The following is a 27,481-nucleotide window of genomic DNA, read 5'->3' as shown; positions in this document are numbered from 1 at the left end:
TATCTCAGTATGCTGGAAGATGACCTGAAGCTAAGCAGCAGCGAGGACAGTGATGGTGAACAGGACTCAGCCAAGAATGCCTCAAGGAACACATCAGCAAGGTAAAATCACAAAGCAGAGGGAATTGGGTGTTTATATTATGTTCCTTATCGTGAAAGACACGGTGCACAAGTTCGTTAACGTTCTAGCATGAATCTTTGGACACATTATGTCCACACCTTTCCCAAGGCCAACAGTGGGGGTTAGCAGTGACAAGGACTGCAGTGTGCGGCAAATTACAAATTGAGAATGGAACCATTTGGAAAACTATTAGCTATATGTGGAGATGAGGGCTGGGCTGTAAAACACTAATGATAATTATTGCAATATAATTTTCCTCTAACAGTAGAACAAAAAGTTCCTTAAATGTTTGATTTAATTCTTTTGAATCATGAATGAATTAGCACTAGCAGATTTTAATTTTGTTGAGGAAAGGGGCCTGAAAAAGGATTTTACTTAATTTTACTAATGCATTGTTCAAAAAAGATTTTATCATAATTGTTTGTCATGTTCTGACCATAAGAATAGTTTAAAACCACAATTAAATCTGCTCCTGAGTGAAAGAAATATTATATAATAACATTTATCGTGATAATAATCGATATCAAATGTTTTTTTCGTGATAACATTTTTGGCACACAGTGGTGATTAAGAATTATCCTCAGCTATAAATCTCTTTCTGTCCATTTACCAGAGATAAACGTGTTGAACAACTTGAGATTTTTTTACTTTGTAGACAATATTTTAAACCCGGGACATGATGCAGTTGTTTGTATGCATCCTCCAACGCGTAAAGCTTGACTGAACGTGTGGTGGGCACCTTACGCGCACAATATAATTCTGTTTGACTCTCTTCTGTATCAACAGCAATAACAGTGAAGGAGCGGAGCAATCGAGGGATGACTCGAGCAGCCACAGCGGCTCAGAGAGCAGCTCGGGCTCCGACAGTGAGAGCGAAAGCAGCACGACAGACAGCGAAGCCAATGAGCAGCCGCGGCCGGCCTCTCCTGAGGTAATGACTTCAGTCGCTTCGTACAAACTGTGGAGCTACTCAGTGGTGATGATGATCTGACCACTCTTATTTTATGTTGGGATAGTTGCAATACTTTGATCTTTCTTCTTGATCTGATCTTCTCTTTTTTTAGACATTGTTTTATGGTTTACCAGATTTCATACATTATCATTTCAGCTCACTAAGACAATTTCTAACATCTGCGTGTTCTCCCGCTCCCCTTCAGCCCGAACAACCCATGGCCAACAAGTGGCAGCTGGACAATTGGTTCAAGAAGGCCAAGCAGTTCTCCCCAGCCTCTCCAGTGGACAATAATGTTCCAACCAAGTGCAAGAAAGAGGGCAGAGATAACGGGTCAGGGCGCAGCTATGGTAGCCAGGGAGGGGGATCAAAAGACTCAACGGCACCCACCCCAAGCAGGGACTTACGGGCAGCGCAAAAGGGTGCAGAAGGTGGCCGTGGTCGCCAAAAATCCCCCGCCCAGAGTGATGGTGGCACAAATCCGCGAAGAAGTGTGGGTAAAAAACAGCCTAAAAAGTCTGAGAAACCCCCAGTGGTGGAGGAACCTAAGGGAGGTCTGAGAGTGGAGAGTGAGCCGGCTCCCGAGATACCACCTCATCGGCCCAAAGCTGCTACTAAGGGTTCCCGCAAACCAAGCATTAAAAAAGAACCTAAATCCTCTCCAAGGCCCACCGTGCCGGCTGTCACGGCCACTGCAGATAAACGCAAGGCCAAGGCACCCACCAAGACTTCCCAGAAGTCTCGTGAGTTTGTTGATACAGACTCCTCATCGTCAGACTCTGAGGGGAATGACAGCATTCCGTCCTCGTCACAGACACCCAAGTACACAGAGAGCATCAGGACCCCCGTGTGTGTGTTTTCTCCAATGGAAGACAAAGAGCTGTTGTCTCCACTCAGCGACCCTGAGGAGCGCTACCCCGCAAGGCAGCCTCAGCAGCAGGTTTTACTAGTAAAGATAGGTTAGTTGAAGCTACTCATAAGGTGTAGAAGTCTAACAGAATTTCTCACTGTGTTGTGTGCACTTGTTTTACACTAGCTGGACTGCACACTTTTGAAGCTTTTCTTTACTTTGGACCAAATCAAACCCTACCCTTTCCTTCCCATTTCCTATAGATCTCAGCCTGCTGTCTAGGATCCCAGGGCGGCCCTACAAGGAGCCTGTAGAGATAAAAGTGGAGAGGGACGACTCTCTAGACCAGGACAGCAAAGACTTCAGCAAGCAGACCACTGAGAAGAGCTCTAGTAAGGCCAAGAGGAAACACAAGGTATGGTATTGATTGAGAAATTTCCTGTTTGTGTTCTGTTTTTTTTATTCTAGTCCTGTTGAATACATTTTCTTTATTATTGCTTTAAAAGTGGTCTTCTCACTTAAAATTCATATATATTTTTTAAATTATTTATACGCCCACCCCACCTTCTGAACATTAGAGGGTTATGTTCAGTATGATCTTGCACACTGAATGACGATTTAAAGCTTTTTTTTTTTTGTTGTTCCTTTCCTCAGGGAAGTTATGATCATTCCATTTTAGTTAGCGTCCCAACAGGATACCGTATCTCTTTAGATAACCTCCAAACAGATTTCCATTAAAGCAAGAAAATGGCTTTAAACATTTGATAAACAATTGATAAAATTGTGGTGGAGATCCAGATCTGCCAGATCTGGGATTTATGCCATTGGGAGATTACTTTTTCTTTTGGGGAGGGGGGTTATAGCTGTGAAAGTACCAGTGAAAGACACTTACATAAGTGATATCTTAGGCCCCATCCACAGTACTATGTTTTTGTTTTAAAACACAGACCTTTTGCTACGTTTGCACCTCCGTCCAGACTGAAAGGGCAGAAACGGAGAAGTTTTAAAATGCTGCCAACCCCATTTTTTGTTTTAAAACTCTGGGTAGCGTTTTAGTGCGGACGGGCAAAAACAGAGGACTTTAGAAACAACGACGCAAACATTCGTGATTGGGTCTCATAAGTTATGCAAAGTAGAAACATGATGTATCGTGCTGATAACACTTATAACCTACACTTGTACTGTGAATACTTTGCGACGACTTCCAGTCTGTTTTCCGCCTTCACAGCCTTTTAACTCCCATGTACATTCTGTAACCGTCCCAGGTCGTTATTAGTCCATGCAAAATAAAATCTGGTGTAGTTCTTCGTCTGTAGTACTTTATTCTTTCGCCAAATCTTTTGTAACTACGGAAGAGACCACCTGCTTCATGTTTACACCAGCATGCCCAGTGTACGAGAATGTAGACGGAGATCAACTCTGATACGCAGCTAAAACACTGGTGTGGAGGGAGATCGTATTTGTTTTAAAACTCTGTTTTTAAATAGAAACGGAGTAGTGTAGATGGGGCTTTAGAGTGTAAGAGTGAGTTGGAAAACCATTAAGCATTGGCAGAAGTTTGTACTGCACCATGTAAGTCTTCAAGTGCTTGGCTGCAAATGTCTTTGCCTTCAAATCCCTTACAGAGGCACGTACGCACACCAATAAATCATCTGATGTGTCTTTGCGTTGAATTTTCTGCGATCTTTCTATCTTCAGAACGACGAAGAAGGCACAAAGCCAGAGAGCAAGCGATGCAAGCTGGAGAAGTCCCTGTCTCATCATAAAAACAGCAGTAAAGAGTGTGTATTCTTCCTTTTTTTCCCCCTCATTATCATTCACAGTAAAGCCTCTGCACACTGGGAACACTTGGCACAGTTGGTGTGCAGCAGTATGTCTTCGTTCTCTACAGGCAAAAAGAAGCTTGCCAGATGTCTTTTTATCTATTCTTACAATTCACAAAATAAATCCTATAAACTCTAATGAGCATCATAAAATCAAAGCGATAGCTCAGTAATGTTACATTGTAGCCTCTTCAAACTACACCTGTTAACCTTTATTCCAATGACACATTATATATCCTTAGTATTGAATTACCTGGAATGTTAATATGTAATATTAATATTTTGTGATGTGAAGGACAGCACTGCTGCAAAACGGCCCGATTCCAATAATTAGTTAATAAAAATAAAAAAAATATAGAAGTATCACAATGACCATCCATATCCCACCAGGTCTAAGAGATCTTTGGAGAAGAAAGAAGAGCCAGTCCCCTCTCCTTCCATGTCAGGCCTTCAGCGGACGCCCAAGGCAGAGCACCCAAGTCGGAAGAGGACAGTCAGCCAGTCCTCTACCTCTTTGTCCAGTGGGACAGGAAGTGGAAAGGAGGGAAGCCACAGCACCAAAGGCAACTCTACCTCCAAACACAGAAAAGGAGAGGAAAAGGGACGCAGCACACGAGATGGCAAGGTGGGTGTGAGTAACATGACCACCGGGCATTTGAAACCCTGGCAAGTACTGTGGATACTGGGAAGTGCGAGTACAATCTATCTAATGTCATTTTTTCAGCGTTTCCCCCCAGGGAACTTGAATAAAACAAAGTTGTTGTTGCGGGGAGAAGGGGAGTGGTTGAGAAGATAGCTGGTTGGTTTTACTCTCCGTGTGTACTTTGTGTGTATGCAGAACATTAGGGTATGCGTATATTAAAAATTGAGTCACGAATCAGTCAAGTGCTTACACTTTGTTTGTCTAACTAGCAGTTAATTAGTAAATTATTTTTGTATATGCCCAATATTCGCAAAGCAATTAAAAAAGAGGCTCCCTCAATCTCACGCTTTTTTCCCCATTTTATCCTCCACTTCAAACACCAGGCCCCTTTTTTCCTGAAACTTTATTCCCTCTCGTTTGCTGTCTCTGCAGGAGAAATCCTCAAAGGGCTGTGATAACCAGCTGGCTGTGCCTCCGCTCTCCACGGACGGCTCTAAGTCTCAGAGATCCAAGCTGGTGTTTGAGGACAGGTAAGAGGAGCTCTTTCCACTGTGGATAACCCCTCAGCAGGATATGCAGAAAGAACTGCTGTGGAGATCTAGGGTTGCCTTTGATGCATAAAGCTGTAGGAGATTTGAGGAGGTCATGAATAGATGTGCCCGCATGCAGCACAGATGACGTAAATATCCCTTTTTAAGGGCTCTTTGTAGGAACTCTCTATCCTTTTTAAAATCGAGGTAGTCTTGCTTCTTATTTGTGTCTTTTTGTTTCAGGGTTTGATTTAACAGAAGAAAGGGATTTTAGAGAATGTTTTACATTTTACATTACGTTTCCAGGTTCTGTGCTTGCCATGACATGAGTTGTAAAAATATCTGTTAAATGAATCAGAGAAGGAATCAAAATTTGTTTGACCTGTTAATAATTCTTTTGTTTTAGGGTCCATTCAGCAGATCACTACTTACAAGAAGCCAAGAAACTTAAACACAATGCTGATGCACTGGTAAGCGAAAGCTCCTAATGATGATTTACATGTGTACCGTAAAACTTCAATTAATAGCCATGTCCCAAATAGCCGCCTACCTCCTTTTTCTGGCCTGGTGCGGGAACACATTTTGACAGATAAATGCAGGTCTCCATTAAACGTCTGGTCTGGTTTTTATATAAGTTCTTTGGATGTATAAAACCTCTTAAACCCTGCGGGTTCGCCTGCTTTAGCCACTTCTAAGCTGCTTAGTTCATTAATAAAAATATTAATGTTTAAATGTATGATCAATAAATCAATATGAATATGCTACACATGATTAGATCGGTTAGATTCTCCACAATTCAATCGTTCAGTTGATTTAACGGAAACAACAAGCCCCGAAGTCTAATTATTACAAATTTACCATTGTAACCGGCATGGTACAAGAGATGAAAAGAAAAGTGCCGACTCCTGTTACCTTTGAAGCGCTTGTTATGTCTGAATCTGTCCGTTCCTGATTATTTATATTCCTTTAGTCTGTAAGGGTCCACCGATCAAAAGAATCAAAACAGCTTTTCATAAAAATCAATCCAAGTTGTGAATCCTGTCATGTGAAGTCGCAGACAGACATCACTCTCTGTCTGCTAACTTCTGCTACACTTGTCATCCTGCACCGTGTTGTTGTTTTTGTTAACGTTGCTGCCTTCAAAATAAAAGCGTACAAGCAGTCTGTCGGAGCTATATCAAATGAATGAAGTGTATTTTATATTAATGGATCATTTTTATACAAGTAATTTGTTTGAAATGACTAAACTGTTTCATAGTAGCCTATTTCAGTTTGGTGCTAGAGGAATTAAAGGCCTGTCCCATATGGACGCCTGTCCCAAATATAGGCAGGGTCAATTCATTGATTTTAGCAAATAAAAGCCTGGGCTATTAATCAAAGTTTTACGGTAATTGAGATCTCAGTGTCTGTTGATGCATTTCTATTTAACATTCACACATTCTTCCTGCTAAAATTCATGTGACTGTATAGTATTTATTGTGTTGACTGGGAAATTGACCTCAGACTCAAAAGTTTCCAAAGCCCTTTTTTTTCTGTGATCTCTCAGGTTTTGAGCATGATGTCCAAAAAAAACAAAAAACAAAACATAAATGCTTTTGTTACCGGGTCGCTGAAAGATGAACAGGTGGCTATGTTTAACTGCAGGTTACAACTTGACTCTGCTGCATGTTATTCCTGCTCAAAATCCTTGAAAAATTATTTTGTTGCTGCTGTCTGCATTTCTAAAGAATTTAAGTACAAAACAACAGAAAAAAACACAAACTCAAGACAAACCAACCACTGATGCAAACAAAGAAAAGCACACACACTTGCAGGGAATTAAGCCATAACTTTTGTTTTTTAAAAATGGATATTTTACAATATCCATCGTGGACATGCTTTTCAATTTCACTATAATGCACGTGGATTACAATTCATCAACCCACATCTGTATTATGTTATAAATTCCATACAAAGGCCAAAACATACATCATTAACTGCTGCTGCTGTTATTTCATGAAAAGAGTTTATGTAATCCACACCAAGTCATATATAAGCCATGTCCGTTATGTAACATACACGGTCAAGCCAAAACCTTGTAAATTTAAACAATAATACATGCTCACTAACACACAATGCGTCTCCAGCAGTGATTTTATTTTTGCTCTGCCCATGTTCCCTCTTTTGAAGTTGGATCGTTTCGAGAAGGCCGTTTACTACCTGGACGCCGTGGTGTCTTTTATTGAATGTGGTAATGCCCTGGAGAAGAGCGCCCAAGAGGCCAAGTCTCCATTCCCCATGTATGCTGAAACGGTGGAGCTTATTAAGTAAGGACAAACATAAATACCTTCATTACTGCCACAGAATTGCAATTCAACGGGGGTGTCTGTGAAAATTCTCCAGTTCGTGGTCATCCAATGAAGTTTAAATCGAGGGCAACTGGACTTAGATACTTAATGGAAGATACTTGAAGACGTTTCACCTCATCCGAGAGGTTTCTTCAGTACTGAAGAGGCAAAACGTCTTCAAGTTCCTTCAACCAAATCCTGTTGCCCTTGATGTAACATTCCTTGGATAATTTAATCTTACATGTCAAAGTTGTACAACTGCAAATGTTAAAAAATGTGGCGTAAAAAGGGGCTGAAGTCTTTGTTGAACTTAAACACTTGATAAAGAAAGACTTAAACATTTGTTCTCTGTGTGTTTAGATACACTATGAAGTTAAAAAGCTATATGGCCCCAGATGCTACTTCAGCTGACAAGAGGCTAGCTGTGCTCTGGTAAGTATGCTAACTGACATCCATGGTGATGGACATCCATTTCGTGTTCAAGAGGTGTCGTCCTGTCATTAAGCCTTCAACTCAAAGCACTCAAAATCCTAGCTATTTGATGGAGAGTTGTATATTCAAGTAGCACACATATTGCTAGTTTTTGTTTTCTTTTTAAGATCAACATTAACCCATTTCTCTTTCCAGCCTACGATGCCAGTCTCTCCTCTACCTGCGGTTATTCAAGCTGAGGAAAGACAGTGCACTAAAATACTCCAAAACACTCACCGAACACTTAAAGGTACTTTTGTTTTCCAGAATCTGAAGTCAGGTTTTGCTCCGCAAAGGAGGAAATAAATTCCGTGTATGTAGTTTTTATCTTCTTTGTATGACTGTGTAACTGCTTCCTGTCTGTGTACATAATGATGTTCTTTTGATACAGAATTCTCTGAGTAACACCCAGGCTCCCTCTCCTGGAATGGGAAAGTAAGTCATGTCCTTTTCTGCTGTTGAGAGATTAAAAGTAATTGTAGAGACGTTTGACATTTACTCAGAGTATTGAATGTTGAGGAAAAAGTATGGCAAAATAGTTTAACGCTAAAACGTTGAGAAAACAATTACAAATACTGCTTTTGCAGTGTTAGTTTTTTAATATCGGCTTTATTGTATTTTCACCTGTTTTTTTACATCTTGTGAAGAAAAGTGTGAAGCTGTTGAGTCATACTGGGCAGCAGCTACATAAAGTCTGCTGTCATTAATGATTAACCAAGTTCTTCTAAACCAGTACCAGCACACTCATTACCATGTCTGCCTGTTTCTGTTGAAAACACAGCAAGGCAGCAGGTATGCCCTCTCCAGTGTCTCCCAAACTGTCACCTGGCACGGCCGGTGGCTACTCGTCAGTCAGCAGCAGCAGCAGCACCAGCTCGTCTGTGACCATACCTCAGCGTATCCACCAGATGGCTGCCAGCTACGTCCAGGTCACCTCCAACTTCCTGTACGCCACCGAGGTCTGGGACCAGGCTGAGCAACTGTCCAAGGAGCAGAAAGGTACTAAAGTTCTTGATATACCAAAGCAAATTCCTTTAATGTGTACTTGGCAATAAACGTGATACTGAGAAAGTAAGTGTGTTAGTTTTATTTTGTAGTCAAGTCATCCCTCCAACCTGTATTATTTTAGCCTTTGAAAACATAGTCTACAGTCTTGTTCTGTATAATGACTAATAAACAACCTTGTACATAGCTGAAGCATGGCAGTACACCTACTAGGGTCACTTAATATTTTAGCATTATCGTTTGCTTTTTATCACTTGAGTAAGAGATTTTTTTTTTTGTTTGTTTCTAACAACTTGTTGTACTGTTCCACCATTGTGCAGGCTAATGTGAATAGATAGAAAGTAGCCTAAAACCCCAGCACTTTTAGTTTTAAAATTGAGTACAGACTGACTATTTAATCGAGACTGTAGTTGAGTGTCTTCCCTTGTTATCTTTCAACTGTACACTGTCTAATAAAGTAAGAATGAACTAAATTGTTTGTAGTCATGAGCACTTAAGAGCTGAAACAATTAGTTCAACAGGAACTTTACAACAATTTTTATAGCTGATTAATTGTTTAAAAGTCATATAAAACAACAATATCAGATATGCTCTAATTCTTAAATGTTAGAATTTATGGAAATGTGCTGTTTTTTCCTGTTCTACTAATGTAAATTTGGGTTTTTGACTGTTGGTCATAAACATTAAGACATCATCTTAGGCTCTCGGATATTGTTTTTAAACTATTTTCATTTTCTGTCCTTTTGTGAACGCATAAAGTGATCTTGCTTATCCCACGTTGAACCTTATATCATTGGCTTTTAAACTGACGCTGTGTCTTTGTTTTCCCAGAGTTCTTCTTGGAGTTGGACAAGGTGATGGGTCCTCTGATCTTCAACACCAGCAGCATGACAGAACTGGTGCGTTACACACGCCAGGGCCTCCACTGGCTGCGCCTGGACGCAAAGCTTATTCCCTAGCGAGGAATCGCTGCCTGCGCACTGCTTCCACTCTCACACACCCACCCCTGCCCCCCTCCCACAAACACAGCCACACCTCAGCCTCTTGTGTTCAGCAACATGTGCTCAAAGACACAAGTATGCCCTCACAGACAGACAGACACACAATTATGTACTGTATGCACACACAGTCCACCTCTGGTCCTCCATGTACACACAGACACACACACACGATGAACTTCTCAGACATATTTTCAACACTGTGTCCATTTCCTACACCAGCTTGCCAAAAACACTGAGCAATTTAGAGCATCTCACAACGTCGACAGCACCACACAGGGAGAAGCATCAGAACTGCAGCACAGGAACAAAAAAAAGCTTATTGCCGCGCGTCATATATCGGCATTCTTACAAAATCTTTGAAGGCCATGTTTCTATCTATTTGGCATGGAAGTGCTGGGTGAATTATTTGATGAATACACTTAAAAATGCGTTTTTTTGTTGGTTTTTTTTAGGCTACTTTGGCTTTTAACTTTTTCTTTTACTTTGTTTCACCAAAGTACCTCCCATAAACACCAAAGGTGCTTTAAAACGAAGGTTTCTCTTTATCATTTGTGTGCCTTGTATGTGAGCTACAGGAAAACAAACACATCATATCTGAATAATTGTTTTATTTTCCCTGTATTTTTTTTTCTGTCGCTGAAACTCATCTAATGCATTTTTAAACATTTAGCAGTTAATGGAATCTGGACAACAATTGTTTTTTTATTTCAGTTTTAAGTCAGGTCCTGTCTAAGCATTTGACAATTTAGACATTAGATGAGCAAGATGAGCTGCTATGTTACGCCATCTTGATTTTGATCTTTCCTTCAATGTCTATTCGCGAAAGGTTAATCGTGGAGCATGCCCACATGATTTAAAGACTGTAGGAAGGGCTACTGTGCACAGCAGATTAATACTTCTGACACACACACATTTCCAGAGGCATGAGCTTCTTTCAGTCCTGCTAGAAAATCAAATTTTGGTGAGTTTGTTCAAACCACTCTGGTCCGGTTTGATGCAAGGAGCAGCATAGTCTCTAGGGGCTGCTAGAGAAGGGATTTTAATCTCTTGGACTTAATAATAAAATTGATCATATTAACGTTCTCTCTAAGAGATTTGCTGTCTTTGAAGCTCCAGAGTACAAGTCTCTTCCTATGAAATGTTTTTACACATTGTTTGCTGAGAAGTTTTCTCTAGGATGAGTCACTTCCAGACAGTGTTATTCTTTTTTTGATCCCCTTGTTTGCTGAGAGTGTATTTTTCTATGGATCAGCAGGGAGTGTCTTAAGTATTGAAGTCGTCTCCTCGTATACAATGCAGTTATTCACATTGCAGTTTATAAAAGCTGGGCCTGAGTGACCACTAATTTGGCACAACAAAAGCAAATTTGTCTGAAAGGAAAGTTCTTTAGAGAGTTAGTCATCAATGATGCAGATTAGCAGTGTTGCATTTATAGAACAGAGTTTAAATCTATGATTATATATTTCAAAAAAAGAAGTATAACGGCCAATAAAGATTTTATTTATATACCAAGCTCTTTTTTTTTTTTTCCTCCTTTTTTGGCCAAGAAGTATAACTTTTCAAATGCATACTTGTAAAACAGGGTTGAACAAGGGTTATAAGATGCAAAGTATTTGTATATCTAACTGTTCCTATTTAAATTTTAAAATCTTAATCATTCTTACATTACACGACGTAGCTAAGATATGTGTTAGCCACGTGTTGTTAATGTGGTACAGGAGGCGGGGTAAAGACGACAGAGTAACGGCATGTGCCAGCTGTCCAGATATGAACATTTCTGTTGGATATTTAATATTACTGGTTGTCATGAAGGGAAATGTGGATGGCCGTGGTTTTGAATGAAGATGTTAACATTTCACCCAAGATTTCAGTTGACATTTGGGTGTTAATCTTCAGTGTCATGAAGGACTATGCTTTTTTTGTCTGCATTTTTATTTTATTTTTTTTAGCACACTTCCCACTAAAACATGCTGGAAATATTTAAAACCTGGGCCAAATAGCATTCATGGAAACTTTTTATTGGTTGATTTTTGTTTTAATTTATGGCCAATGAGTTTGCTAAAGCGTAGAAGTACCAGAAAATTCATGACTTTTGGTAGTCTGTAACTTTCTGGCACTTTTCTACTATTTTCAAATAGAAGTTTGGTGTATTGTCCATCTTAAACTTTTTTTAATCTCAAGACAAATCTTAAGAATTACTATTTGGCCCATGTTTGACCTTTTTGTGTGTTTTCTGTATTTTATTTTTTTCCTTCACTGGCTCCCTGGCCTTTATTGTAGGAGGGGATACTGTTATTTCCTCTTGCACTTGAAAAAAGAGAAAGTCAGCGGAGGTATTATTTTAATCTATGCAGGATTTTTACAAAAAAGATCTGATTTTTAGGCTTGGGACCCCCCCCCCCTCCCCCGCCTCAGTGAGAAACCTGTTTAACTCAAGTGTCCAATGCCTTTAGCTTTTGCAATTTTGTGTACTGGTTTAGTATATATGTATATATAGATCTGTTTTTTATAACCAAACACAGATGGCTTGAGCCATTTTGTACTTAAAGCTGGAGGCCACTTTTCTCATAGGAATTCCTCTGTGGGTTTTGCCAGCCCAGTCAATGTCTTCATACACTGGTACACTTTGTAAGTACAGGTCCGCGCCTGGTGTTCCCTACACTATATTGTAGTCAAATGTACAAAATTTAGCATTAGATTGATTTTTAACAGTTTGCTACTCTCACTTATTTATTTTTCTGCCCCTTTGCTTAATGTTTTTTTCTATTTTGCCATTTTAAGGAGTACCAATTTATGAAATAGCAAGATGTAAATGTATCGGGTTGTTCATGAGATTTCATTGTAAGTAGTATTAATATTAATTCTAACTTGAACGAATCCAGGGTAAGATGAGGTTTTTTTTGTTTTTTGACTTTCAGTAGGAAGATGTTAACACTTGCATGTTTCTATTTAAATACAAATGTATAAATTGTAAATATAACATTTCTTTAAGGGTGAATTTCTACTACAGGTTGACATTTTTATTGAAATTTAAAAATGCTGTAAATACAATTGTGAGATACTTTATGCACATTTTTTCCCCCCCTTCTCTGTGGGCTGTTGTATTCTCTTCTTTTAAGCTGTTACAGATGACATCCCAGTCTCTGAACACTGTATATCAAATTGATTTCTCAGTCCTTTTTCTTACCGTGCTCGTATTTTTTGTGTCCTGCTTCACTGTCTCTCAGTATCATGGTCGCCACATAATCATTAATGTCTCTAGATCCAAGTGCGAATATTTTGTCTTCTCTGTATTTGATATGGAGGCGTGTACTTTTCATGATATTATATTGTTGATCTTATGAGATGGATGGATGGTGTGTACAGCCTGTTATGTAAAACCATGTCTGTCTCGTCTTCATGGGAGAGATGTATTTACTACTTGTTCCTTTTGAACAATTGGTCCAACATGTCTTTTGAAACAGAGGTATTTCTCTACAGGTCAAACCAGTTGTAGCAGTTTATACAGTATGTTGTATAACACCTTTTTTCTAAAAGTCGTCTCTAAAGTGAGACCAGCAGCATACACTATGTACAATAGTCAAAATTGGATTAGTTTTAAGAGAACTGATGATAGAGATACTATATATGATGGATGCAATATGATTAAAGGTACTCCATTGAGTTTGATCTTCAAACTTAGGTTATGTAATTTAAAAGCATTCTTGTGAAGTGAGTATTAATTGTGACTAATGAGAGTCTGTCCTGAATATTCTTTGTATTTTGCCGTAATGAGAATAAAATATATATGGATATGGTTAATGGAGTGTTACCCATCTTATTTTAGCAGCACAAGATAATCAGCTTAATAGAAAGCAATAGTGATATAAGCAGTTGATGCATGCATCTCATTTCTTAACATTTAAAATTGTGTTTAAGTAAATGTGCTTAGTTACATACAACTGATAGGTTTGATTTACAACCCATCCCATATAGTGACTACTTAAAACTCAAGACAGCTGCTGTTTAACAGGCCCAGCTGTGTTTCAGTTCTCTGTGAATAAGTTGCCACCAAGTGGTCACCAGTCGCTATTGTCATTGCTGTCATCCTATCAATTTCAGCATTATGATCGCTTGATTGTCAGTGCAATCGTACATATTTACATTATTATTGCAATACTATCACTTAAACTGCAATAATGACATTGTGAACAGGGAGGCGGGTGACATTGAGTGCTTAATTGTCCTGTTGTGAAGGCTTTCTGGATTGTAATCTAGAAAGAAAGGAAGCCGGCTACAGTTATTTGCAAAAAAAACTAAATAAATAAAGATCCACCAATATGGTAGATGACTTCAAGGTCAGAGTGATAGTTAAAAGATTGTGGAAAAAATGTACAAGGAGAAAATAATTATTGCACTTTTTTTTATTAATATATATTTTTATGAATAATGCTTCTCTTCAAATAACTAGGTGACACCTATGTGATTATAACATGCCCTAATTTAAATTGTAAATCTAACATGTCCCTTAAATCTCCGTTTTAATAGCAAACATTGCCAGCTGGATGAAACAAAATTATTGAATATTGGTGGTCTAGAACAGTGTGAGCGTTTCCCAAGCTTTGTTTCAGGGGAGGCCCGCAGTCTCAGACAAACTTCTGGCCTAGAAGATATCATATTTTGTTCTTCTACCCTATCCAGAATCATCCAAACAGTGCAGCCTCAGTTGTTTGTCTATTTCAATAAGCAATAAATGGTGCTTAGTTAATCATGTGCATGAAACAAAGGTATTCAAAGTAGTTTATATAGCTTTGCATCGCAGAGCCTCTTACAAATGATTAGCTCCTTTCAATCCACATTGCGCTACCCTGAGAGCATTAACTCTTATGTAGACGGTGATGTTTTCTCTTGGCCAGTTTGTCTTTTCACATTTTCTTTTGAGTTTTGTTTTTTGTCAGTTTTTACTTAGTTATCATATATGAAAGATGACAGTGTGAATATTTAATTTGATAAACTACTATTCACTTACATTACATGTCTTGGTCTGCATAGCAGAAAAATGTCACTGTTAGCTTCTGCCTCTTTTCAGGGAAATGAAGAACATCAAAACAATACACAGAAATGCACTGTTCCGCCATTAACACGGACTGCCCAATAAGGTGTCGAGTATTCCCAAAGTGCCCGCCTTCCGCCACCTCTGATTGGTCTACGTGGTCCTCTATTACCTTTCATCCGCTTCTCCCCTCCAGGGAATAAGGTAAGCTAACTGCGAGGGAAGGAAAAGGAAAGCTCATTACCGGTGGATGCGAGGCACACGCAAGGCAGCCACAAACACACACACACACACACACCCACTCAAAGTGAATTTCGCCCACCTGTTACTCTTTCGAGAAGAGGAAACACATCAGAGAGAAACAAGGACTAACAACTTGAAAAACGGGAAGTGAATAAGCAGGTAAGTGAAGAGGACTTTGGTAGCACAGCAGGTGCATCTAGTATCGCTGTGGCTGCTCAGTTTCGGTTGTCAACTGTCAACCTGTGGGTTATTATTTCTTGTGAAAATATTCAGGATAACTTTTTGGAACGCAAAGTTTTTATTTTGATCTTTATAGGTGGTGTTTGTAAAAGTTGTGCATGTCTGGGTTAAAGAAACGTTGTCATTTTATGTGCTGCCACTGCTCTAACGTTAGTCCTTTAGTTTTATTAGTTGTATCTGTTTTTATATCCTAAAAGTGATATTTGCCTTTCTCACCTGTGTGGCTTTTTAGTTTTTCCGTCTGTACTGCATGTTAGGTTCTTCTCAAGACTGTAGTTTAGAATAAATTAGTGCTGAAACATTTAGTTGATATTTTTTAGTCCTAAATATCTCTGGGGTTTTGGACTGTTAGAAGCAAATTTTCATCACATTGGGCTCTGTAAAAGCTGCTGACAGATGAATAACGTTAGATGCTGAAAACTATGGTTAGTTGCAGCCCTGTAATGGATTGTATGGACTGAAGACAGACAGCAACCCAAACCACTGTTTTCATTTAATTGCCATTTTCATTTTCTCTGTGTTGTACATTACTTATTCAATATCTGTTGTTTGGCAGTATTGCGAAAACAACATAGTGTTTTCCTACCTTAACCTTATCTGCTTGCCTCAAATTGATACCTGGCCCTGAATTATGCACAGGAGGGCCTTTCTACCTAAATGACTGGACAATGTTTTATTTAAACTGGAAACAAAAGGCGCCATGGCTGTGGCAGGGTGGCTTTGGTGGAAACCAGACACTGGTGTTTTGTGCTGTGGCTGAAATTGAAGCACTCATGCGGTGCGTTGGTCAGATGGTGGGAGCAGGAGGAGCACACTGGCCTCTCTGTGCGCTGCTGCTGGATGCCCCGCTCAGGCCGCTGACCCGCCTCGACTCCACTGCACCCACAGAGTCTGACCTGGTGGCTGCAAAGAGACCCTTTCAGAGATGTCAGTGCATAGTACACGTGCATGTAGGTGTAATGGATGCATATATAAGCACACAAAGACAAGCGACTCAGCTGCACAAACACAGCAACTTATGTGTGCACAGAGACAAGAGGCTGAGGCAAGACAACCCAAAAGCAATGCATCCACCTTCTACACTTATGTTCCCACGTAAACACCTGTTGATCCAAAAGTCATCTAAAGTTGCGTTGCTTGGATAGTCATGCGCCAATGGATGGTTAAACTAGTCAGATTAAGTCCTGACTTGGCGACACTCTGTGTGATATTTTGACACAAAGCCAAACCATGCAAGCATTTGGCAGCACACACGTTTGGTAATTGTTGCATACAGGTGGTTGTATGAGTGGTGCTGTGTGTTTCTGCAGCAAGATTAAAGAAGAAAGGAACCCAGAAACAAAAGACAGACGCAAACATAAAGGCAACGGCTGTAAAATAAGAGTAGGGGTCATAAAGCCACAGGTCATACATGTAAACTTACCCTGAAACATGAGCTCTTTCTCTGTCTTTTGTGCACTCCCTCTCCCTCTAAGGTAACAACAAAATGTGTGCACTGTATCATTGGTGTGCTGCAAGAAAAAGAAGTTCAACAACATAGAATAAATGTGTAGGCCTGTAGTGCAGTCATTTCAGACATAACTTGGTCATGCTGCTGTAACAATACATGAATCTCACACGAAAATATAGTATACACAGGTTCAAAATAGTACTAGTTTATTGTTTGCCTTGTTGAGGCTTGTCATTTGTTGAACAGTGGAAAATTACTCTTTTGTGTGTGTTTGCGTGTGTGTGGTTTTGACTTGGATGTTGACATTTTTTTAGTGACCTTTTAAACAGCCCACCTCTGCAAGGATGAGCTAACTGGTTTGGCTATGTGGGTATTGTTTGACTCATATCAGATTGTTTCCGTAGCAATAAGCAACTTTGTGGAGGCAGAAATCAAAAGTAATGACATAGTAAAAACTTAGTTTGTGAATATGTTGCTGAACATGATTCAGGTGAAATTGTAGGATTAAAACTGATACTTGATGTCAGATTTAAAAAGCTAATGATAGTCCTGAAACAAAGCAGCTGAAAGGTAGAGAAATCTTTATCAACGTACCTACTGCCTCTGTAACTAGCCAAAATCATCATCACTCTGTATGCTATTTCTTTGAAATGAAGGGGGTCAGGGTGAAATAATAAACAAGGATGTAGCAGGAACGTGTTAGAGTTGTAAATCAGATAACTGCTAGTTGGTTTCTGTTATTTTTTCCCCGTATTGTTAACATTTTCCCGTAATGGGAGTGTGATTTTGTTGTAATTCCACTTCTTCCTTTGTACCTGCATGATGTGAGGCTTTCACTGGCATTGTTTGTTTCAGAGGGGAGAAAATGCTTTAAGGAAAGAGGCCGATGTATGACTCATTCAAAGGGATTGGGAATTCAATAGTGTTTATTTAATGGTGAAATGACTGACTGAGACTCACTGTAATCAGGTACAAGATAGGATTTGTAATGATATTAAATGTGAACCACCAACATGTGATATAGATTTTCAATATAAATCACCTGTTGTGATCAGGTACCAACAGGTTTTGATATGAAGTGTCTTGGTAAGAATGGAAGAGTTGACCATCAGTCCATCAATTCGTAATAGGTAATAAAGTCAGACTATTCAGAATGACATATTGGAGATTTTAGAGATAAGCTCAGGACTTGAAGTATATTTTACTACTTTGTTACATCATGGTGATACTATAACATAATCAATTCAACTGTAGTGATCATGGAGGCTCGTTAACATAATGTGTGGTGTTCTGGTTTGTGAAAGTCATCCTGAGGTCATGCTCCATTTTGAAAATAATCACAGTGGAAAAAGTTGACAAAATGATGGATGCATGAGAGAATGATTGTTACATACTGGTATTCAGGTCAGCTAGGTTGTGTGACATTAATACAGTAACAACAAGGAAGGTCTCTTCAAACATTGATAGCAGATCAGGGTGAATGATTTGATTCTGTTGAGTATCTGAGTAAGAGCACAGAAGAGGAAGAGAGAAGCCTGCTTAAGATGCCATATTCAAGTTAAAATTTCCCCACAGGATTAATAAGTAATATGAAATAATAGAAAGAAAGAAAAAATCAGAGGTCGGTGTAACTAGCAGGCGTGTTGCGAATGGAAACATTAATACGTAAATACCTTGATGTTAAATAGCTTTACCCATAATCAGGATGAAAGCAGCAGTAAGTAAATAATACTTAAACATTACATTATTGTCTTGAGCTAATCGATGAGCTGTATTTTGGGTAATTGCCATTACAGAAATAAAACCTTTTGAAGGTGGTAGTCAGAACTTTTGGCATCACCATCATGTCCAAAATCACCGTAAAGGCTCCTACGGATTATGGTGTTTGTATAGAAGTTACCTCTGCATCTGTATTGTCTAGAAAGGCTTTCTCTGAAGTCTGTTAATCAAAATGAAAGATAGTTGGTTACCACATGAGTAGGCCTAGCAGTCATTTAATGTGTGCTGGCTTTCGTAAATTTGAATACTTTTATGAGAATTATGGCCAAGGGTGGAATGTTTTTTTTAAATTAAACTTCCTGGCTACAAGTAGATGGTAATCAATGATCAATTCTTAACATTTCATCACAGTATATGCTGTATCTGGGCTAACTTTCTGATGGTGACAAAACATTTTTCATTTTGGATTGGCATGGGACCTATCTAACTCTGCAGTGTCCCTCAACTCTACGGAGTGATTTAGCACTTTTCAGGTCATTGTTTTGGATTTCTCTGGTCTGCAGCTTGACTGTTGAATCTCACCACTGTCATCAGCGTTATTTTTATTTACAAAAAAAGCTCTAAAAACCCTACTGAACTCCCCTGTACCAAACAGCAGACAGACAAAGTTGATGGTGAAAGCTTGCCGATCAGAGGAAAAGATTAGCAATTGTCAGTCTGGCAGTGTACAGTGTAGGTCACAGTGTGTCTGTTAATAAAAGTCTGTCTGTTGTTTCCCCAACTACTGGAAAAGTGAAGGCGTATAGTGCTAGCAAACATCTCCCCTGGGATTCAGACTCTAGTCTGGAAGCTGAGCAGAAACGCGAACAGTATGTTTTTTGGCTTCTATGTAATGTTTGCTAAATTTATTGTAAGTAATGTTAATTAGCCACATATATTTTCTACCTAATTGGTTGGATCATTACAAATACTTTACTCTAAAAGTACCAAGTAGTCACACAGTGAGAAAAAACACATCCTGTGTAGGAAAAAAAGATGTATCCACAATCGTTTTAGTATCGCATCGTAGCCTTTTGAATAGTAATTGTATAGTGAGGTGCCTAGAGAGCACACACCCCTTCCTGCCCCCCAGTTAAGTTGGTTTAATTTGTTGCTGTCAGTAGGTTATTTGAAGGTTGTGGATATATTCTTTATTTTTACCAGCACCTGCATGGAACAAGTCGAGTCTGGGTGCACACTTTTCCTCCTCCTCTGACATAGCAGGTGTCCTCCTTGTAGAGATAACCAAGACAGGAAGCGCATGGATTGATTTCTTGTGTGTGGGGAACATAGGCAAAACCAACGCCATCCGACACACTCAGACATTCACAGCCTTTCCAGCTCTCTTTCCCCACCTTTTTATTTAGTGTCTTCTCTTCAGTTGTTGCCTTTTTCTCTTTTTTTACCTGGGTTTGACCATTCACTGGTGTGCAGTTGTGAGTTATTGTCAGATCCTCCCTCTTTTGTCAGTGGAACAGAGAGGCCTCTTCGGGTCCTATAGTGCAGATGGACAAGAAGGTGACAAATGGCTGACACGAGACCCCCTGGGGGCAGGCTGGAAAGTGTGTATGGTTATGTTTGTCTGCCTGCCTGTTCTGGTTATCTGACAGGACCACACCTACACTATTGTATGACCCTACAGGACCCTCACTGGGATGTGGCAGTGTCATATATCATGTGGATATGGATGTGTTTGGTTTGTGAGGGATCTTTTTGTATAGGCAGCTTACAAAAGGATGTTCTACTCCGTTTCCCTACTTTTTGGGGGGAAAATGTAGACATAAAATACAATTGTCGTAGCAGCAACACACTGCAGAAGCAATCAACATAAATCTTTAAAAGCCTAATGTTTACAGTCAGTATTACCTTACCTTGTAGGTAAGCTCTAACAAATGTGTTGAATGCATTTTCTTCCTTATAAAATATTTTGAAGCCTGCATTGTTTACATCAATGTTTAGCTAGCAGTATTTTCCTCCCCTGCCTTTGCTGGCACATCGCTGCGAATTCAGGCGCATTACCACCACCTTGAATGAATCATGTGAAAAGATTGGCAGGACTTTGTATCGTGCCACCCATGTACAAGTGTGAATCAAACAAAAGGGGGATTGGCTAATTAAAAACCTGCTCTGTAGTACTACTACAGGTCTAAAAGTCCACTTGGTACCTTTTAGGAGATTTTATATAGGAGTTTTATTTCTGCATTATAAAAAGTAATGTTTTCAGATTTTTAAAATTGTATTCTTTTCTCTCTATTACTGATTCAAGTCAGTTATTATTACTCAGTCATCATTAAAATTGAAGTGAAAGTGATATTCTACAGTCAGTGGTTAGGATTCTCCTCTGCTGATGCGCAGAAAAGAATGCATTTTATCATTTCCCAGCATCAACAACATTTTGTTAAGTTAGCATGAGTAACCACTATGGTAGAACAATGAAAATAACGGCACCTGCAGAAAGCAAAACAAATAACTATATCAGTCCAAATCTAAACCACGCTGCTTGACTGAAATCCAAGAACATCACTACACTGATAAGAGATGATGAGTTTAAAAGTTTTTAAGTTTTTAAATGTTGATGTTGAGATAATCACGGATGCATCAGATAAAGGGGCCCATACAGAGAGGAAGAAAGGAAGGCAGATTGACTAGTGTGTGTGTGTGTTGTACCTCCATAATACACTGTGCTAACAGGCCTGCTAGAGGGCTTTCTCGGGTTTCATAGCACCTAATGAGAAGGTGTGGGGTGAGGGGTTGTCACTAAGACTTGAACCGGCCACGGACGCAGTAACATGGCTGTGATATACTAATAAACGAGGCATTTACAACATGGCTGGAAGTAGAGGCTTGATGTCGTGTGTGTGTGTGTGTGTGTGTGTGTGTGTGTGTGTGTGTGGTGTGTGTGTGTGTGTGTGTGTGTGTGTGTGTGTGTGTGTGTGTGTGTGTGTGTGTGTGTGTGTGTGTGTGTGTTGACACCTGGGTTGTGACTCCATTATATTGGGACATTTTTTGTTATTAGATAAAAAGAGAGAATTTAAAGTAATTTTGGGCTTATACGATTAGTCAGCAAACAAAATTAGCAAAACAAAATGTCAAACATTCTGCAGTTTCAACTTCTCAAATGAGAAGACATGTTGTCTTTGTTTTATGTCCTTTTGAATTGAACATCTTTGACATTTGAAGATGTCACCTTGGTCTCTGAACAGCCGCGATAGGCATTTTTAAAAGGCTTTTTTAGTGGACAGTCAATCGAAAAATCGCAAAACGTCAGATTCATCTATAATGGCGATAAGTTGCAGCCTTAAAGTGACTTCAGATGCATGGGTTTTCAATTTTGCAATTTTTAATATCCAGTGTGGATTGATTCCCATTTGGACATATAATCTACTTTCTGAACAAGCGAAAAAGCCACAAGAGAAATTACATTATTACATTACATTTAGCCATGACATACAGTTATTAATATATATCTCGAATTATAATCTCAGAAAGACTTATATCTCCCCCCAGTAGTCATACGTATGCGTATATAATCAGGCAGCACCACTTCTGACTACCACGCCATTTTTCCCCACCAGGTTACGAAGTCTAAAGAGTGTTACACTGTTTTCTGGTGAAGTTTAATCTCTGGGTGATTCATTTTACAGCCCCCCCCCCAAACCCCCCGCTGCCAGCAGTAAAAAAAGAACCCATTGTGATCAATCCCCCCCAAATCAACCACGGTGGCAGACTCAGTGCTGCGAAACACAATGGCGATTAGAAATCACTTGACACCTGAGCATGATGATCAGTGCTATTAGGTTACTGGATCCGTTTCAAAAGCAGGACAATTAAAAGTTAAAACCATCCGTTTCGTGTCTACAGAGGTGTCGATACAATGGGAGATCATCTACAGCCTAAAGTCTATAGCCTGAGGTGTAGGTGGGACTCTGTAATTATCAGCTCATTAGACACATTTGTTCTTTCAGTAGAGCTTGGACATGGGTTCTGTTATGAAATATACCAATATAGAGGTGGGATGACTGCAGAATCACAGTCCACATGGTAATACTGCTGCAAGCTAACAAAGAACTATTGTATTCTGGATAAAATAATAATTTTCTTTTTCATTGTTACGTTATTGTCATTATATAGCTTTCTGCAGCATAAAGCAAACTTCTTAGAGGAAAAGCGCTTACCCAGGATTACTCAGTTTGAGAGACTTATCAGCCTGTTCAGGGGAAAATTGTTGGCTGAGTTACATTGATCATCTGCTTCAGAATGGCCTGACAAATGAAAAATGCTAACTTGTCCACCTTAGTGTCCAGATTAATTAAATGTCAAAAGCTTTTGGTGCTTAAATGCCAGATAGATTTTTTTCTCTGTCTACAACAAAGCTGAAGGAAGTAGATATTATTATAACTGCTATTTACCGATGTGAGCTGCACTAGTTTAAGTACCATATGTGGTCATGGAAAAGCCGTTAAGGAAAATTTTGAAAGTTGAGATTGTTGCACTTTAAAATTTAAAACTGCACTTTTGCTTTTCTGGCACTAAGCTGTCCACTAAATCAAATTTATTCTAGGTTCATTTTACAGGAAAATTCCCTCGTAGACTTGATGTGGAGACTGAGAGGGTGAGAAGCAGGAGGGAGGAAATAAATTCCTTGTTTGTCAGATGTTTGGCTCAAAGAGAGCCAACTTACTCAAACTTTCCCTATGTTTTATGGGGTCCAAGTTTATACTTGTGATGGTTGATAGAAAGGCTCTGTGGCAATACGGAGATGTTCATTTAATAATAACACCTGGTCAGGGGTCATCTTGAGTAGTTGAGAGTCTGTTGTTACTGCTGAGGTAGTCCTTATGGATAACATTTGGTGATGTTTGTATGGGAGTTTTATTTATGTCAGAAACAGTCTGCCTAAAACTTGGAATCATTGTTGTTTGTAAATGAATTCAAGCAATAAATTGAGCTTGATCCAACAGTAAGCAAGGATATTTGACCAGGTCAGGTAAAACAGAAAGCTCAGGCCATCAGAAATGGCAGGTTTGGTGAAATAGGATACCTTGAGAGAGGTGAGCAAGCCATCTGTTGTTATTTTGTGTGCTTTGGGCTTTTTCCATGTCAAATAGTGCCTCACAAGGTAGGAAGCTAAATGTTTGCTGTGGTCTGCTCTGGACCAATCGGTTAAAATATTGTAGGTGTTTAACTCAACATCTGTCCGCAGGGCAAATTTCCCGAAAGCTCTTGTTTAGACAAATAGAGACCCAAAGTCTGACATGAAGTGATCTCTGACCCATAACTGTGATAAGTTGATTTGCCCCAGCTTTTTTTGTATGTTTTAGAGTGATGTTTCACAAGAAACTAAACCGGGTAAATAAATGCGAAGTCAATATTTCCCTCAGACTGTAAATTAGAAAAGTGAAACTCAGGTGAAACTCCAATTGCAAATACTGAAACTCGTCTTTCTCTGTAGGAAAGCTGTCAGTATACCCCTCACCTGCTTTAATCTTTGTCTGTGTCTGGGGAATGAGTGGGAGACAGATGTGTAAATAGAGGAGAAAGAGACTGAGTGAAACTTTATCCTGGGCTGTCAAGGCCAATAAATGACTGGATTTTAAAAAACGGTAATATGAGAAAGAATATTTCTGCATACAAGAACACCTGTTAACTTACTCACAAGAAATCCAAATCTGCATCTGCTTAATTAACGATTGTCACTTCCACTTGGATGTATCTGCTCGGTCTGTCAGGGTGGGTACTCCTGACAATTTGCACAAATGTTGAAAATGGTGGCCACTTTTTATTTTGCTTAATTTCCCCTGACATTTTGGAGTCTGTTAGGCTGACCGGGCAGGTCACAGTAAATAACAATAGTAACACATAAATAAAAATGTACTTTATCAAGAATACGTCTTTGCTCAGATCTGTTGTTGACTTCAGCGCCATCCTTATTGGGGTCAGTGGGGGAAGTGAATGTTAAGCGTTCGCCCTCACACAGCGTCTCTGTCTGCCTGGCAGGTTCTTTTGCAATTCAAATTACTGGTGAGCAAATGTTTCCCTGTTGTCCTGCCGCTGCTGCTGTACAGGGCAGCATATTGTGTGCCTGGACTGTCCTTTTCATGTTCTTAAAGCATCCTGGTAGGTATAAAAGCGCATATTAGAGGCATGTCTGTTCCCTTTCATCACGCCATAGTGGACAGTGACCCGGTTTCTCACACCTTATCTGATTTATCCTCACATTTCACTTTGTTTTCTGCTGTTTCTCCTTCCTTGCAAGACATGATGTCACCGACATGCCCATGTAACAGCAGGAGCTCCACGCATGAATGCCTCCTGCCGTCAGTAAGCCTTTCTCACTGATGTCATTGACTATGTAGAATTTGTGTGCATGCCGCTGTTTATGGAGTAAGAGATTTGTTATTCTGCTGGCCATCCATTAAAGTGACCACAAGGATGCACGCATGACTGAAATTTCTCAACGTGTTGGTTAAAGATTTTCTGCATCTGCGACTGGAAGAAGAATCAACACAATGTGGATTCTGCTAAGTTTTTGAGTGTGTGTTCATTGTATTTTGATCAACCCATGGAGGTGTTTTCAGTTCTTCTGGTAGAGTGCTGCAGGTTCAGGTTGGGTGAAGCCTAAGCCAAGAACCACGTAGGTCACCAAACTCAAAGCAAAAGGTGCAATAGAAGATGTTTGTAAATATTCTCACTCATCCAGTTCATTGTTATCCAGGGTGCGTTAAAATCAAGGGCAACTGGACATAAAATAGTAGAAGAGTAATAGAAGTGTAGTCAATCAGACAGAGTGTTTAAACATTGATCAACAAAGTGTCCTGAGAAGTGAGAACTACTCTACAAACGCAAGTGGCGGTGTGCTATTGGTGTGAAGTGCTTTAAAGGAGTTGTTCAACATTTTGAAAAAATTTGTTTTCGAACAGAGAGTGATGTTTTTTTCTATTTTCGTACAGAAGTTTTAACGTGTTAATTAGGATAGATTTTGAGGTGCTGGTAGGTGGATTTTATTTTACTTTGGACTGAGCTAATGCTATCTGATTCTGCGTTCCAGTCTTTACGCTAAGCTATGCTAAGATATTTGCCTGTCTTACTATTCCTTTAAAGGCCCTGCCTAGGTATAACTCCACAGGTGATTTTATTAATAATTTTATTAAGATCTCCTCTCAGGACTGTGTCAGGGTGGGTCAAAGTTATACTCTCATCATTCTCCGACCAGATTTCACCAGGCATCATAGACCCTTCTCGCAACAAGTCAAAATGTCTGCCTTGAAAATGGTGTGCTTACTGCATGCTGAGGCAAAACACAGGCAGGACAGAGGCAAAACGGTGTGGGCAGGGTTTTAAGGTTAAACTGATGGAGCTAACATGGTTAGCAGACAACATCATTCCACAGAGTTGTAAATCATACAGCTTATTATCAAACATGCCATTAAACACTGCCACTTTCCTTGCTCTCATCACAAGCAGCTGCTCATATTATTATTTCCTTGTGATTTTGCGTGTCAAAATTAATTACATCTTTTAGGTCATTTTGACTTAGTAGGGAAAACACAGGTGTTACTAATAACTATTAATGATTGTTCTGTTCTGCTCAAGTGTCCCAGTAAGCCATGACAGTGTGACTGTGAGCCAGCAAGATTAACACCAGGACCCTGAAACCGAAGCAGCCAAATGGAATTCAGTCATCATTCATTTTTATTAGTCACAGCCGGGCTTTTCCTTCTGTGATATGTCCAAATGTCTTCTGTGAAAAATCCAGTGTGGCCACAGCATTGTCTGTGCATGGAGTCCAATGACCTTGCATAGTTTCTAGCACAGATCCATTGACGTTCTCCCGATCAGGACTCTAATCAGTGAAGGTAACAGAAAACACCTGCAGGGCATGCAAGGCCCTTAATAAAAGTAAAGGGTGTTAGTTTGGACAGGTGTACTGTCACTTTGCTTGATGCCTGAATCTCAGTGTGCAGTTTTTTTCAGCAGAGTAAGTGCAGTATTTACTTTTGGAGACCAGAATGGGTTTTTCCCCCTTCAAAACGAGTCCCTGTATGGCTTCCATTACATTCTGTGGTCACTTCTAATTATGTAGTCTGAATTTCTCAAAGTGAATAGGATAGCGTGTTGATGTAGAGACTTAGGATTTGTGTGGCTGCAAGGATAGGGATAAAGTTTAGTGTGTTTTCCCATGAAAGATGTTGGTGCAATATCTGAATAACCCAAGGCTATAGCTTCCATCTGCTGCAGCCAAAGGGATGAAAAGATTGTCTGAAGAAGGCCTAGTAAAGGCAGATGAATTGAACAACTAAAACTAAGGTCTGCTATGTCATTCAGTGCTATTGCTTTTCGGCAATTCATGCGTTCATGATCGGTGCTTAGGCATCTCTGCAAAATCGCCTGTGGCATGTTAATCTGGCACTTCTTCTCTTGCATATTCTCCTCACTACAGGATTAAATATCTAATTTCATTATGTAATGAAGCTAAAACTTTGTCCTTGTGATATAATAAAGCCTCATGATAGGAAACAATCAGGATGTCTTAGTAAATATGACGTGAACATTTAAAAAGCAAAACACAATAGAGCAGTGCTCAGAAAAAGTGATTTACTCTAGCAGGTGTTTCTGATACATTTGAGCTTGTTTCGCTCCAAATATGCTTGTAGATGGATCTACGATTATTAGTTGATCAACAGGAAATGTATCTGCAACTATTTTAACAATCAATTAAACTTTTAAGTATTTTTTTAAGGAAAAATAGCACAAACTCAAGGGTTCGAGGTTCTCTCAAATATGATAGTAAACTAGATATCTTTTTTGACTGTTGGACAGACAAACAAGACATCTGAATACATCACATTGGACTTGCCATTTCTTAGACCACAACAATTAATCAATTAATCATAAGGATAATCATCAGATTAAGTGATCATGAAAGTGATCGATAGTTGCAGCCCTACTTTCCTTTTAAATTTATATCACTCTGCAACAAGTCATTACGCAGATTTGTTGACTGTAACCCCACGGCTTTTTATTGCTGGATCTTCC

At 39.4% G+C, this 27,481-nt stretch overlaps 2 protein-coding genes across 10 annotated transcripts in view; both read left to right on the top strand.

The window, feature by feature from the left end:
- Positions 1–13,523, top strand: part of aff4 (AF4/FMR2 family, member 4) — a 32,976-nt gene extending 19,453 nt beyond the window's left edge. For 5 of the 7 annotated variants that reach the window (XM_038707700.1, XM_038707697.1, XM_038707702.1 and 2 more), the window contains 15 exons: positions 9–101; positions 907–1,051; positions 1,278–2,031; positions 2,186–2,337; positions 3,621–3,703; positions 4,136–4,370; positions 4,821–4,918; positions 5,325–5,388; positions 6,465–6,542; positions 7,088–7,224; positions 7,606–7,677; positions 7,873–7,966; positions 8,108–8,151; positions 8,498–8,715; positions 9,553–13,523. In XM_038707700.1, coding sequence (XP_038563628.1) covers positions 9–101; positions 907–1,051; positions 1,278–2,031; positions 2,186–2,337; positions 3,621–3,703; positions 4,136–4,370; positions 4,821–4,918; positions 5,325–5,388; positions 6,465–6,542; positions 7,088–7,224; positions 7,606–7,677; positions 7,873–7,966; positions 8,108–8,151; positions 8,498–8,715; positions 9,553–9,680 — 2,395 coding nt within the window. In that variant the 3' untranslated portion in view covers positions 9,681–13,523. Of the gene's footprint in view, positions 1–8; positions 102–906; positions 1,052–1,277; positions 2,032–2,185; positions 2,338–3,620; positions 3,704–4,135; positions 4,371–4,820; positions 4,919–5,324; positions 5,389–6,464; positions 6,543–7,084; positions 7,225–7,605; positions 7,678–7,872; positions 7,967–8,107; positions 8,152–8,497; positions 8,716–9,552 lie in introns of all 7 variants that reach the window. The other 2 variants (XM_038707699.1, XM_038707698.1) reach the window with 2 other exon arrangements.
- A 1,433-nt stretch (positions 13,524–14,956) lies between these two features.
- shroom1 (shroom family member 1) overlaps positions 14,957–27,481 on the top strand; it is a 34,438-nt gene continuing 21,913 nt past the window's right edge. For all 3 annotated transcript variants that reach the window (XM_038708076.1, XM_038708077.1, XM_038708075.1), the window contains exon 1: positions 14,957–15,156. The gene's annotated coding sequence lies outside the window, so the exon portion shown is untranslated. The remainder of the gene's footprint in view (positions 15,157–27,481) is intronic.

This window comes from Micropterus salmoides, unplaced genomic scaffold (genome assembly GCF_014851395.1).
Source record: "Micropterus salmoides isolate LMB-PRFRI ecotype aquatic unplaced genomic scaffold, ASM1485139v1 Ms_hic_scaffold_9, whole genome shotgun sequence".
Taxonomy (NCBI): Eukaryota; Metazoa; Chordata; class Actinopteri; order Centrarchiformes; family Centrarchidae; genus Micropterus; species Micropterus salmoides.
Note: the sequence above shows the minus strand (reverse complement) of the source record. Positions and strands in the feature narration are given on the sequence as shown.